This window comes from Chinchilla lanigera, unplaced genomic scaffold (assembly GCF_000276665.1).
Source record: "Chinchilla lanigera isolate Chin_1 unplaced genomic scaffold, ChiLan1.0 scaffold00069, whole genome shotgun sequence".
NCBI classification, from domain to species: Eukaryota; Metazoa; Chordata; class Mammalia; order Rodentia; family Chinchillidae; genus Chinchilla; species Chinchilla lanigera.
In genome coordinates, this window is record NW_004955470.1 from 3,194,187 (window position 1) to 3,207,594 (window position 13,408).

General features: G+C 46.7%; 1 protein-coding gene across 5 annotated transcripts in view; it reads right to left on the bottom strand.

Annotated features, from left to right (window-relative positions):
- Positions 1–5,248: 5,248 nt before the first annotated feature.
- Positions 5,249–13,408, bottom strand: part of LOC102007756 (two pore calcium channel protein 2-like) — a 38,550-nt gene continuing 30,390 nt past the window's right edge. For 4 of the 5 annotated variants that reach the window (XM_005400631.2, XM_005400630.2, XM_013522829.1 and 1 more), the window contains 8 exons: positions 12,176–12,240; positions 11,192–11,279; positions 10,234–10,303; positions 9,546–9,765; positions 9,306–9,396; positions 7,656–7,769; positions 7,325–7,446; positions 5,249–6,078 (listed from right to left, as the gene is read on the bottom strand). In XM_005400631.2, the coding sequence (XP_005400688.1) occupies positions 5,933–6,078; positions 7,325–7,446; positions 7,656–7,769; positions 9,306–9,396; positions 9,546–9,765; positions 10,234–10,303; positions 11,192–11,279; positions 12,176–12,240 (916 nt within the window). In that variant the 3' untranslated portion in view covers positions 5,249–5,932. Of the gene's footprint in view, positions 6,079–6,945; positions 7,051–7,324; positions 7,447–7,655; positions 7,770–9,305; positions 9,397–9,545; positions 9,766–10,233; positions 10,304–11,191; positions 11,280–12,175; positions 12,241–13,408 lie in introns of all 5 variants that reach the window. The other variant, XM_013522828.1, reaches the window with a different exon arrangement.

Consider the following 13,408-nt stretch of genomic DNA (forward strand, 5'->3'; position numbering starts at 1 on the left):
TTTATTTTGAAAATAAAAAAATGTAAGCTACATAAATCAATTATATGCATACTCAATTTGGAAGGTGAAAAGGATCCAAGGTCAGAACTCATGAGGCAAACCAACATTGAACTCAAAGTATCTAAACAACCAAGCATTTGGAAGCAAAGCCATATTTATGAGGTTTCTTTTTCCTTTTGAAAAGGGCTCTTTTCAAAGACTAAAGAAGCTAAGGGTACTGTTTTGGGGTCGGGTCGGGTCGGGTCGGGTCGGGTCAGGTCGTTTTTAGCACCAGGAATTGAACTCAGGACCTTGTGCTTGCCAGGCAGGCACTGTGGGGTGCTGTTTTATCAAGCAGAATAGAATGTATTCATCCATGAGCAGCAGCTATAGGAACCTTCAGCTTTGGATGCAGAGGACCACATGGCCTTGGCTTCCAGCCCCTGTTGACATGTCTTGTGTCACCACCAGCCCATTTGCTATTACTGGCTCTTCGCCTTGTCTCACACTCAAAAACTTCCTCCATGCTATTCATACCAACAACTTGACCACATGTCATTGCTGCTGTTGCCCATCCGGCCCATGATCTATGCCAAGGGCTTCATTTAAATCAAATTTCACAGTCTGATTTCCTAGCAATGAACTGTCCCCCGAGGAGGGAAGACCAATCCAGACAACATAAGATCCTCTAAGCACTTCAGCCAAGTATTTGTGTTTTTAGTTTTTGTACATATGCCTGATACAAATAAGCATTATCACTTAGTGAAAATCAGTTGTGTGGGTTACACACCTAGTTTGTCAACATGAGGGGAAAAGCTCTACATTTAACTAGCCCCTAAAATGAATGTAACATGTTAGTTTTCAGAGGGAGCCAAGAATCTTCCAGTTCAGGCAAATGCTAAGGCCAAAGTTCCCTGAGGACAGACCTGGGCTTTATTCACCTCTGTCTCAGTGGCCCAACTCACCCCACATGCTCAGACCTTGGCTACTCTCAGTTCTGGGTTCAGATTTAATAATATCTTTCTCTGCTGAAGCATTTCCCATTCATTCTTTGCCAACTGCTCCACATTCAAGTTCTAGTGAAGAATAAGGCTGCTTTGACCCGAAGATTAGTGGAACAGACCAGAAGACACAGAAACAACTCCAGACATATTCAACCACCTTATATTTGACAAAGGGGCCAAAAGCATACACTGGAAGTAAGATAGCATCTTTAATAACTGGTGCTAGAAAAACTGGCTCTGCACATGTCAAAGATTAAAATTGGACCCATATCTTTCACCATGCACTGAACTAAATTCAAAATGGACCATAGCTCTAAATATTAAGACAGAAACATTAAATCTGCTGGAAGATACATTAGGTAAAACTCTTGAAGACACTGATGTAGGGAAAAAGTTTATGAATAAAACCCCAAACGCATAGGAACTATCACAAAGAATCAGCAACTGAGATCTCATATTAAAAGGTTTTTGCACAGCAAGAGAAACTCAACAGAGTGAAGAGATGACCCACAATGTGGGAAAAAATATTTGCTAGGTGTTCTTCAGACAAAGGTCTACTATCAAGAACATATAAAAAACTCAAAAAACTCAGACCTCCCAAATTTAAAGACCCAATCTAAAAAAGGGCATTGGAGATGAATATACACTTTTCAGATGAAGAAATGCAAACAGCAAAAAAATATGAAAAAATGTTCAGTATCATTCATCATTCGAGAAATGCAAATTAAAACAGCACTGAGATTCCATCTCACCCCGAAAGAATGGCTATCATTAAGAAATCAACCAGTGATAAATGCTGGAGGAGCTGCGGAGAAAAAGGAACTCTTTCCACTGTTGGTGGCAATGTAAACTAGTACAGCTACTATGGAAATCAGTATGGAGATTCCTCAAAAACTAGGATTGGAGGTCCTGTTTGACCCAGCTATTCCCCTTCTAGCTATCTTCCCATAAGAATGAAAGACATCATACCACAGTGATATATATGTGCCCATGTTTATAGCAGCACAATTTGTAATACTGGGAAACAACCCAAATGCCCATCAACCAAGGAATGGATAAAAAAAGATGTGGTCTTTTTCTATAATGGAGTATTACTCATCCTAAAGAAGGATAAACTGGAGACCTTTATAGGTAAATGGATGCAACTGGAGACCATACTCATAAGAGAAATAAGCCAGACACAAATGTGTGAACATTGTATTTTCTCCCTAGTGTGAGAAGCTGAAAGAGAAAATGTGATCCCACATGTACAACAGATATCGTAAAATGGGAAGAAACTTCAAAAGGAAAGAGAAACTGGTTTAGGGGAAGGGAAAAAAGAAGGAAGGGAAAAGCAAAAGGAAAAAAATAATAAAGTATATACAAAAGATGGTTAAGATAGTTGTGCTGCTGATTTCTCTAAAGTAATTGAAAGGATAGGTTTGTGGTAATATTGTTTGGACAATTAAATGCCGATATCTTGTACTTTAAGTAACTAATTTGAAGATAACAATACACAGTGTGTTGACCATTGTTACCCTCCTATCATATTGTTTTGGAATTTCGGTATTTTGTTTTGTTTATTTTGCTTTAAAATAAAACTTTTAAAAAAGAATAAGGCTGCTTCCTCAGGAGATTGAATTTCCTCCTCCTGCTCCTGCTCCTCCTCGCCTGGGTTACATCTGTGGGCTAGGGCAATGATTCTAAAATTGATTTCCCCCTAAGCCATTCCTGATAGAAAAGCACAAGTGTGGACTGAGACCCTCAATATGAGCGCCCCCCGGCAGTCCGCCGTTTGGCACAGTACACAAGCACACCTAAGACGGTTCCACTCCAAACCTTTCTCTGCGCTGATCCTGGGAGCCAACCCCTTGGTCCTCCTTTTCCCTCATCCTTCAGATCCAGTGCATCATTGCCACTGGTTCCATCCAGGAATGTTTCAGACAAACAATTTCTGGATTGTTTGGACTAAGCTGTTGTGACAAGAGAGAATCCACACGGTGGCTCGGAGAAGACAGGAGTGATTTCTTTCTACCCTTACAGTCGGTTGAGCGATTCTGTGCTGCCACTGAGGAGCCGTGGACACAGGAGGCTTCCAGAAGTTCTGTCGCCGTTTCCTTCGCAGCAGCGGACAAGCGAGCTGGAGGAGGGCATTGCTCCCGAGGGCAAGACTCCAGTCGGGCTCGCAGCCCCAGGCGGGCAGAATCAGGTGGCTCCAGCCTCCTGCCAGCGGGGAGTCCACGAGCCGTGGAGAGACTGGTTCACTGGGTGGCAGAGAAAGCGCGCAAGAAAAGTGGTGATCCCGCCACGGCGCCTCTGGTTCCTCTCCCTCAAAGCCCTTGTGCAAAGGCTGGGGCAGGGCGACCCCTGTCGGCCACGAGCCTCCGACCACTCGGAGAACTGTGGAGAGGCTCACAAGAGAAAAGGGACATACTGTAGGCAATAAAGTCTACTCCATCATGGCTTGAGTTTGAACACTGGAAACAGCGTATAGGTCCGCTATTCGTTGAATTCTTAAATCACGCTACTAGTGTATGTACTACCAAGAACCAGTTCCTGGTAAGCAGAAAAAGCAGGTTGTTCAACAGTATACAGTATATGATGCACATAAGGTTAAAAAGCATTACGTCCCTTATGAATATGCATGACATATGTGACTATAAATGGATCCATTTAGCTGCAGAAGGATAAGCAAAACCAGCGGTGAGCACTGGAAAGGCGGTATCAGCCTGAGTGGGAGAATGAAAATAGAGTTGGGAGGAGAAAAAAAAAAAATAAAGAGCAACATTTGACTTCTGACATATCTGGACTGAACTCCTTAAATAATGTATTCTGTTAATTTTTAAAAAAGAAATGCCCATTATATATCAACTTTTAAAAATTAAATTGCAACTCCATACATTTGGTAAAATACTTTACATGACAATAGATGTTAGCTATGCAAAGAGATGAGAGACTTAGGAAGGATGGTAGGACTCCACTGACCACATAGAGGGGGCAGTTCCTGGCAATTTTGGTGACAGCGGGATTCCAGGGCCCCAGGCCGGACACCAGCAGTGGTGTTAAGCCAGGAATAGCAACTTGAAGCAACAGATTCTGCTATGATGCTGACTGTGAGCAGGAGTTAGCATTACACTCTCCTCATCCTCCCTCGGTCCCCAGTCTTGAGAGGAAGATCATTGTTCTAGGTTGACATATGTGGACATGGGCTCCGGGGCACTCTGTGACACAGACAGTGGGTAGCCATTCTGCCCAAAGCCTTCGCTTTGCTCCTGCAGCACAAGGCCTAGAAGAGCCCTCAGCACTGAGGAAATGAAGTTCCTACAAGCTTGCTTCAGTGGCCACATGACACACGGCACAGCACATGGCTCAGGTCTCTCCGTACACTCAGGTCATGGGGATGGGCTCACATGCCCCTGCCTTAGGGTGAGACCTGTGACAAGGCACAGACAAAAAAGGGGATGCCCTGAGGACTCTGGGCATGCACCTGCTCAAAGTGTACCTGCCATCCAGAGGTGTCTGATTCACAGAGACAGAATGTGCACTGGTGGGAATGGCAGATGTTGTTTAACAGGTACAGAGTTTCCACTTTGCAAGATGGAAAAATTGTGAAGCTGGAAGCGAAGGTGGATGCACAACAGTATGAGTATGTGCTGTGGCTTGAATGAGTGTTCCCCAAAGGCCCGTGTAAAGGGTGGGTCACCCACCTGAGGCGCCATTAGGTGTGGCAGGACACTTGGGATGGAGCCTAGTGGAAGGAAGTTAGGTCACTGAGGGCAAACCCTGGAAGGGGACACTGAGACCCCAGCCCCCTCCCATCTCTCGTTTCACTTCCCAACTGTCATGAAGTGAGCAGCTTGTTCTGCCTCAGGCTCCTGCCATGAGCCGCTGCCTCTCCACATGCCCTAGCAACAGGGCCAAGGCACCATGGACTGGAACCTCTGAAACCAGGTCTACAGTAAATCTTTCCTCCTTTAATTATCTCAAATGTTTTGTTATAGTGACATAAGCTGACCAACAAGTGTACTTACGCTACTGTACTCCACACCGAGACACTGTGACGATAGAAAATTTCCTGTTATATCCATTTTGTTGCAATTTTTTAAAAAGTTAATAAATAAAATAAATCCCTTTTAAGTTCCAAAAAGGAGTAAATCACTGTACTGGGAGATTCCCAGCCTGGGAAAGTGTCCTCAGACTCCATGTCGTGCTCGACTATAATTCAGCTAAAGGAGCTTTGAGAGTATGCTGCTGCCCCCTCCAAAAAGAAGCAATTGTGACAATTATATTTTCACATTCATATTTTTCTTCATTTTGAAAAATCACTGCATTTAAAAGCTACTGTACCAGGACACAAGCCTTTGTCATTTCTCAAATATCCATAATTCATGTAACATTTTAGCACAGTATAAGTTTAATAGAATAGCAAAATATCATATAAAAACAAATGGAAAACTTTTATATACCCACTAGGAAGTCTTCAGACATGCGTAGTACAAGTGCTCCACATAATCTCTTCATCAGCTTGCCCGTCCTCACTTCTGTGACCTGACCTAAGAATGACTCCCCCAAGATGGGGCACACAGTGGTAACCTCGCTATACCATACTGCTGACCCCTTGGGACAGGTAAGGCTGGTTCACAGATTTAGCTGATCATAAAAGGAATCCCAGGCTGGGAAAGTCATCTCCAGCTAGCATATGTAGAAAAAGATTGCAGCTTATCTTGGTTTCCAGTTGTGGACTCTCAGGACCAGACTTAAGAGTAACCCCCAGGTGGGGCACATGGTAGTGGCCTTCCCATACCATTCAGCTGACCACTAAGGACAAGCAAGGTCAATTCACAGCCTTATCTGCTCAGAAAAGGAGCCCAGGCTGGAAAAATCATCTCCAGCTAGCATATCCAAAAAAAAAAAAAAAAAAAGATGCAGCTTCTCTTGCCTTCCGGGTGTGGACCCTCTCAAGTTCAGAATCATGCACTGTTTTCAAAATTGGGATTCTTGGGGTATATGTCACTGGGTGAGAAGCTCAGAATCTCTTCCAGGGAAGGACCTTCCTCATTGGCAGCAATTTCAGATTCGAACATTCGCTGCAGCAAGGCATCCACAGTCCGGTATTCTAGGAGAAAGGGACACATGGGATCTGTTGGTATGCAGGTGCAGGGGAGTCCTCAGCCTGACAAACCAAGACTCTCCTGAACAATGGTCCTGAGTTGAAGACTAAGCTCCAAGCACTATAACCAGTGTTTGAGAGGAAGGATACATAGTTCAAGGGAAGAATTACTCTTCTTTTGCCTGAGTGGATTGCATGGAGTCCCCAACCACTCACAGCCCTGAAGACTGAGAAGTCTTCCTCCTGGCACTCACATTTCTCCCGTGATTTGTGCAAGGGGCTCCTCAGACTGAGCCCAAACCAAGGTTAGGGTTTACCAGGCAATTGTCAATTTGTGGAGAATTAGTGCAGTAAAGACTCAAAGACTTGTTCAGGGCTAGTAATGGTTGATACATTATGTCAACTTAAGAAAGGAGACTTTAGAAGCTTAACTAAGTGACTCAGCAGGGGGCCAGGGTCCTCACTTTGTAAACATCCTGAGCTTGTGGAAGAGGATTGCACAGAGATGGCGTGGGTGGATAGCCTGCCAGCAATACCAGAGAGGAAAAGAGGCTTGCTCCCCCGTTTTGGCTCTTGCTTTTGCTGTCTTCTACCACCTTGAACTGTTGCCCTGTGCCATGTGCCACCCTGCCTGGGAGCCAGCTGATTATTAACTTCCACAAACTGTGAACTAAATAAACCTCTCCTTCCTTAATTTTGGGTGTTGGGTATTTTGTCTCAGCAACGACAGAAAAGTAACCAAGACAGGGCTTCTCTGTCCCAGGTACATCATTAGGCCCTGGAGATACCTTAGAGAACAAAAAAGCCTTGTATGACCTGCACATAAACAGTTTCACATCTGCAAGGAGGACAGACTGGGACCAAAGTACTCACTGAGTGATGAAGGTTATCCCTTTCAGGAAAGCAAAGCAGGGGCTTCACAGAGCAGTTGGCCTTCTTGGGGGGCCTCGGGGGAGGGCGTCCCCTGAAAAGGCCTGCCTGGGTGAACCAAGGAAGGAAGCAGCATTTACAAAGGCCCACAGCAGCATGAAAGGATGGAGCAGACAACCAGGAGGTGAAAGGTCAGCAGGAGGAGCAGTAGGTGTGGTAGCGGGGAAGGAGGGAGGAAAGGCAGAAATTCTGAGATACCAGCCCTGCAGGCAGGTAGTGAGGCACCTGTTCTTTGCTCTTGAGCAATGGGAAGCCACCCTCAGCTGGATCTGCGCTCACGGCAGCAAGACCCATTCTAGCTTTGCTTCCTATTGCCACTTACTTTTTGATGCAATTCTGAAGTACAGTCCTTTTGAGGCCTTCGTATTGTCACCATCATTCCCACTGAAGGTGGAATCCCTGGTGCCCATGTTACCAGTGAGCTTCCAGTCCTGCACATCTTCCCTTTGAGCAGGAAGAGAGAACAGGAACACGGTCAGCACCTCTATCAAAGCCCTTGCATGGCCTTCCAGTTATGGCCCAGTGGTCACTGTCCAGGCACACAGGACAAAGCCAGATGCCAATGCAGCACTGACAGGTTAAACATGGTCAAGATGTTCTATGTTTGTTCCACTTCAAAGCCCAAGAGTCACCAAGGGAAACAGGCTACTCACTCTTGGATTCCCACTCCGAGCTCTTGGATCTTCTTCTCTATGGCAGTTTCTATTTCACTCTTTCCTAATGAATACGCCACAAAGAATGCCTCCAAGATGAATGCTATGAAAATACTGAGAAAGAATAAGAGTAAGGAGGAGGGATTCCCCAGGATGACCCAGGACTGCAAAGATAAAACCCTGGCCTTCCCCTTCCAGGAGTAAAGACTCTGACATTTCAGAGTAGAAATAACCCGTGTCACCTGCCAGAGAAAGGTCACCAGAAGCCCTGTGTAAGACCTGAGGTGCCTCCTAGATGGCCACATGCTCCATCTGGCCCTGGCCACACTGCCTTGGGAACTGGAGCTCTGGCCATTTCCCTGGCCACGAATAACAAACTGTCTTTGTCTCTGATAAAGATCCCAGTTCTCTGTCTGTGCAGGACACCAGCCTGTTGGCCTGCGGTGGATGAACTCTTGGACCCTTCATCATCTCCGTTTGATGACAATGATGATGCAGCCCACAGCTCTCATGGTGCTCATGGACTCCTCAGAGAAGAGGAGAAGAATCCCCATAGCCTATTCTTGCCCTCTGCCTAGGCTAGTACTGAGTACTTTCTCCCTGAGCCTCTCAGGGCAGCTCTTTTCCTCTGCCTCTATATTTTTCTCAGGATCCTCTGGTCCCACCCTCTGCCAGAACATCCCCTGAGGCATTCCTGGACCAAAATCACAGGCAGTGGGTGGCCAAAGCAGCACCAGTGTGACTAGGCAGCACTGTGCTGGTCTGTCACCCCAAAAATCCCAGGCTTGGGGCTCTCAGAGGGAGCAGACCACCAGAAACTCTATGGGAGAGAATCATGGTGGTCACAGGGACTTGGTCAGTGCAGTTCACACAGGGAACCAAAGAGCTGGGGTAAAAGATTCCAACTGGAAGGAGAAAGTTTTTGAGGGATGCAATGTCTCAGCAGCTTTCAAATACTGAGCTCTCCCATGGAAAAGGGCAAGGACAGGATGGAACCAATGAAGAGAATCTACCAGGAAGCATGTCCATGTCCCACCAAGATCCACTGAGGCACTTTCCTAACCTACTAGCACCTCCCAGGGCACATTCCCACTCCACCAGGATCCACCAGTAGGAATGTTCTCACCATACCTGAACCCACCAAGGACACATTCTCATCCTATAAGAATCCAACAAGGACACATCCCCATCCTACTAGGACTCATCAGGGACATGTCCCCACCCTACTAGTACCCACCAAAGACAGTTCCCATTCCACCCATGGAAGTGCTAAGGACCAGTGCAGAAAGACAAGGGAACTGACACTCTTGGGTACCAACAAGTCCCACAGTTGGATGAGCTGAAGCAGATACGGCATAGCTGATGTGGTGGAAGTGATTCAGTCCTGCGGGGAAGGGCAGAAAGATCACCCAGGACCTTGGATTCCTTCTGAGGCCCTGAGATGTGCATTACACACTGAAGTGCAAGACACTGGTGGACACCCAAAGGAACACAAATGTCAACAGAAATGAGGCCCCTCCAGACCCCTCAGTGGGGCAAGGAGACACACACACAGCCTACCTGAGGGTGGAACAACAGAGGACAGAAGTGCTAGTGGTCAGCCATTCTGAAAAAAAGCCCAGATTTCCCAGGTGGCGGGAAGTTACTCACTTAACAATGAGGATGACGACCACAATGTGGAACAAGATGAAGTACAGCTTTGCCGCCTGGTGAGTTACGAGGGCAAAGCCACCTGCAAGGAGTGGGAGGCTAAGGAACCAGACCTTTGAGAAACTCAGCAAGTTGTGAAGGCATCCTCCTCCTCCTCCTCCCCAAAGTGACTTCTGGTGGGCACCGGGCCACTCGAGGGAGCAGCAGCAGGCCCTTGTCCGTCCCCTCCCAGAAGGATATCATGCCACTGGTTCACCACTGTGAGCTCCATCAGCACGACGAAGGAAGAGGCCAGGTCGTTGAAGTTGTTCTTGCAGTACCTGTCTCGGGCAAATGCTGACCCCTTTAGGGCTGGGTTGCCACACACCAGGGCATCAGGTGATGTGAAATTTGGGTCAAAGAACCGGACTTTGCCATGGAACACTTCCATTCCGATGACAGCAAATGCGTAGTAGACCACCTAGGATGGGAGGTACCCAGGCAGTCACCAAGGGGCGCCCAAAGTAGAAGACAAGGAGAGTGCAGACCTAGGGAGATCTTCCCAAGGCAGCCACCTCTGTTCTGGGGGGTCCGCAGGAGCACCACCATAATCTCAGGAATGGGCACTGACTCCAGCGAAGAGTTCCCAGCAGCCTCAGGAAGAAAGTAGGATGGTGCCACTGCTTTAGAAAATCCTAAATATCTGAGCAGGTGAGCCCTCTGAGAGGGCTGAGCCCTTACCTGACCTCCCACGGGCCTCTTAACTAAAGCTTACCGGAGTCTAACACTCCCATGCCTTAGGCATATAATACATTTTGAGTGTTCTTTTTCAAGTTCAAGATTTATTTTAAAAAAAGACAGAAAAGAAAAGGAGGCTTGCTGAGTTGTGAGGAATGAGCCTCTCACTACTGATCTCACATCAAATAGCAAAGAGGAGCAAGCTACTTACAAAGACAAGCCCGCCAAAGGTCAGCATCGTGGGGCCGATGTTAATCAAAGTTGTCACTATCACCCGGAATCTAGGATGAAACAGTTTCTGAGACAAGGCAGAGGAGAAGGTGGGGAGCTAAATGACCCCTGATAGCATGGCAGTTTACTATCCCCTCCCCGGTCCTGCACCTGGGCTTAGATGCTGGCAGGAGTTGGCCTGAGACTTTGTCAGTATTGGTCCCCGCAACCGCCAAGCTGAGCAACAATGAACTAGCTGTTTCCCCTGCAGTGAAGCAATCAGGCTGGACAAACGTTAGAAAGGGAATTACAGGAAACCGCACTGGTGAGATGCACGTGGAGGCTGGAGTGCCTCTTAGCCACCTCTGCTTTTCTCCCTGTACCTTTTTCTCCACCAGATTTGAGCCTGACTTCAGGCTCTCCTGGAGGCTTAGGTCCAAAACCAAATGCTTTCCAGAGAGGCAAGCCAGCCCCCAGATGCGGGAAGGAAGCTGAACTATCAAAACCAAGGCTGGGGTTTATCCAGGCTTTGGGGTCAGATTCTCGGGTGTGCACCCTGTTTCCAACGCTTTCCAGCTGGGCACCACTGGGGGAGGGGCGTAACGTTTTTGAGCTTCATTGTCTTCACCGGTAAACCAGGGATAGGAAAGTCCCCGTATCAAGGGCTGGTGGTGGGGTTTAGTAAGGGAATGGGTAGCACGCTAGAATTAGCATTAGCCACCATATTTTGCAGTTGCCATGCAACCAGGCACAGTTCAGGGCCCAAAGTGACCATCAGATTCCCTCAAGGAGCTGACATCTTAGTTCCCTTTACCCATATACACTGGCTCCTCTCCCCTCCCATGCTTCCCCCAGAGAACTCCAGGTCCTCCATAGGAGCTACATTCTCAGTTCGTGGTTAAGGCCGAAGCAGGGAGCTCTGCCCTAAGTGAAGCTATTGTACCTCACTTTGTCTGTACCTCTCAATGCTGATGATGACCCTTAGAAGCCGAAGTATCCTCAATATCAAGACAATGTCCAGGATCTGCCGACTGTTGTATTTTCTTGCTAGGGAAAGAACACAATCCTTTAACACTGCATTTTCTCAGGATCTCTGGCTTTCCCCTTTTATTCAATGGGACCTGCAATTCTATAGATCCTGGAGAACCAGGAAGCTTCATTTCAGTAACAGAACAACGGGGGCTGGGGATGTAGCTCAGTGTCAGAGCACATGCTTAGCATGCACAAGGCCCTGGGTTGGTTGGATCTCCAAATTAAAATAGCTAGATAATGTCTCTGAGCTATAAGGAAGTAGGTGCTACCCTGAATCCCAGACCACCTCTGCAAGGCAAAGCCCAGCCAGGTAGTGCAGAGGTTGAGCCTTCCCTCCACCCCAGTGTCCAGAGCTGTAGAACCATGTGTGCAGGTGTGGACTTCATCCTCAAGCAGTGACTGTGGATCCAGTTGTACAGAACACACTGCAACAGGCCTTTGTTTCCTGAGAATTCATCTCATAACATTCAGAAGCTATACCATGTCCACTAATCCTACCCACTGTCAACAGGAAGGAGCAGGTATGCAGTTGGGGGAGGGTAGAGCCAGAAGAGGTTAGAGACAAGAAGGTGGTGGGCAGGGAGAATGCAAAATTGCTGCTACAGTTGGAAGCCCGTGGGAGGCCATGCCGGCAGAAGGTCAGCCCTGAGACGGGCCCAATTTCGGAGACATGACCAGGTAAGTATTTGGGTGATGCCCTCCTACAAACGAAATCTCTAAAATGCTGCACAGCTAAACAAACAAACAAACAAAAGCCACCATCCTTCTCAAGAACTTGGAACTTCCTTAATGATTCCCTGGTGGTCCCACTCCCAGGCCTCTACATCTTAGTTCATGTTGGATATTCAACAAAACTACTAATCGGATACTCATCCTGGCAGGTGGTGAAGCCAAGAGCTGGGGGCACTGACCTGACTGAACGGTGGCATTGGCCGTGGTGGCCACCAGAGCTGCAATGATGATCAGCGTGTCAAACCTAACGAAGCAAAATCAAAGTCATTAGCAGTCTAGGAAAGACCGGTCAATCTCAGGGTATATGGGCTCCAGGAAAACTTTGTATCTGGTATCTTATGCAAAGCAATGATCCAGCCAAAAACTGATTTCTGAAATTTTTTGGAAGGTGACTATGAGGACAAACACATTATGTTTGGACAACCCAATTTTCATCCACTAGATGTTCGGAAGGATTGTCCAAAGGAATTTGTAGGAATCAGCTAATTCACATCACTATGTCCTCCATGGTAAGTCTGCACTTGTAAGAATACTTGATCCATTTTCAGAATACATTGTTGATACTAATTTTATTAAATGCATTGTGACTTGTTAATCGAAGATGAAATTCATCACCTCATGACGTTTCACTCTAACAATGGTGTCAAAGAACAAGAAGATACTGGGCAGTACTGGCCAGTTCCCCTTCGGCCACATGCACTTTGCATCAAGTTTCCAGCCCACAGACCGGTGATCCCAGAGATCCAGCCCTCACGGGCAGTGCAGAACTTCAGGCCTTTGACTTGTACCTTTGTGGCTGAGGTTTCTGACCAGGAGAGAAGGGAGGGGCCGAGAAAGTTATGGAAGGAATTGCCTCCTTCAATTGACTATTTGAAGACTTTGGCAGTAGAAATACACCTTTGGTCTTTAGCTTTGGCTCAGAGTTCCCAGCCAGAACTCCTAAAATCCTTGCCATTTTGACACTAACTCTAGGTAGACAGTGTCAGAGTTGAATCAAATTATAGAACATCTAGTTAAAACAATTGGCTGGTGTCAGGAAAAATCTTACATTTGGTGTCAAAAATGTTACAAAAGTGGAGAAAAACATTTTACTGTCTTTTTTTCTTTTTTCCTTTTTAGTTTTTTGTTTTGATGTTGTTTGGTTTAGTTGGTTTGCTTGCTTGCTTGCTTGCTTGCTTTGGTTTTGGGGGACTGGACCCAGGGCCTTTGCACTGAGCTCTCTGCACCCAGCATCGTCTTTAATATTTTATTTGGAGACAGGGTTTCACTTAGTTGCCCAGGCTGTGCTCAAACATGGGCTCATTCGGCCTGAGCTTTCCAGAGTGTTGGGATTATAGGTAGGTGCTACCACACTTGGTTGTTCTCCTGGTATTTTGTTTTGTTTTGTTTTTTGCTACTGGAGGCTGAACACA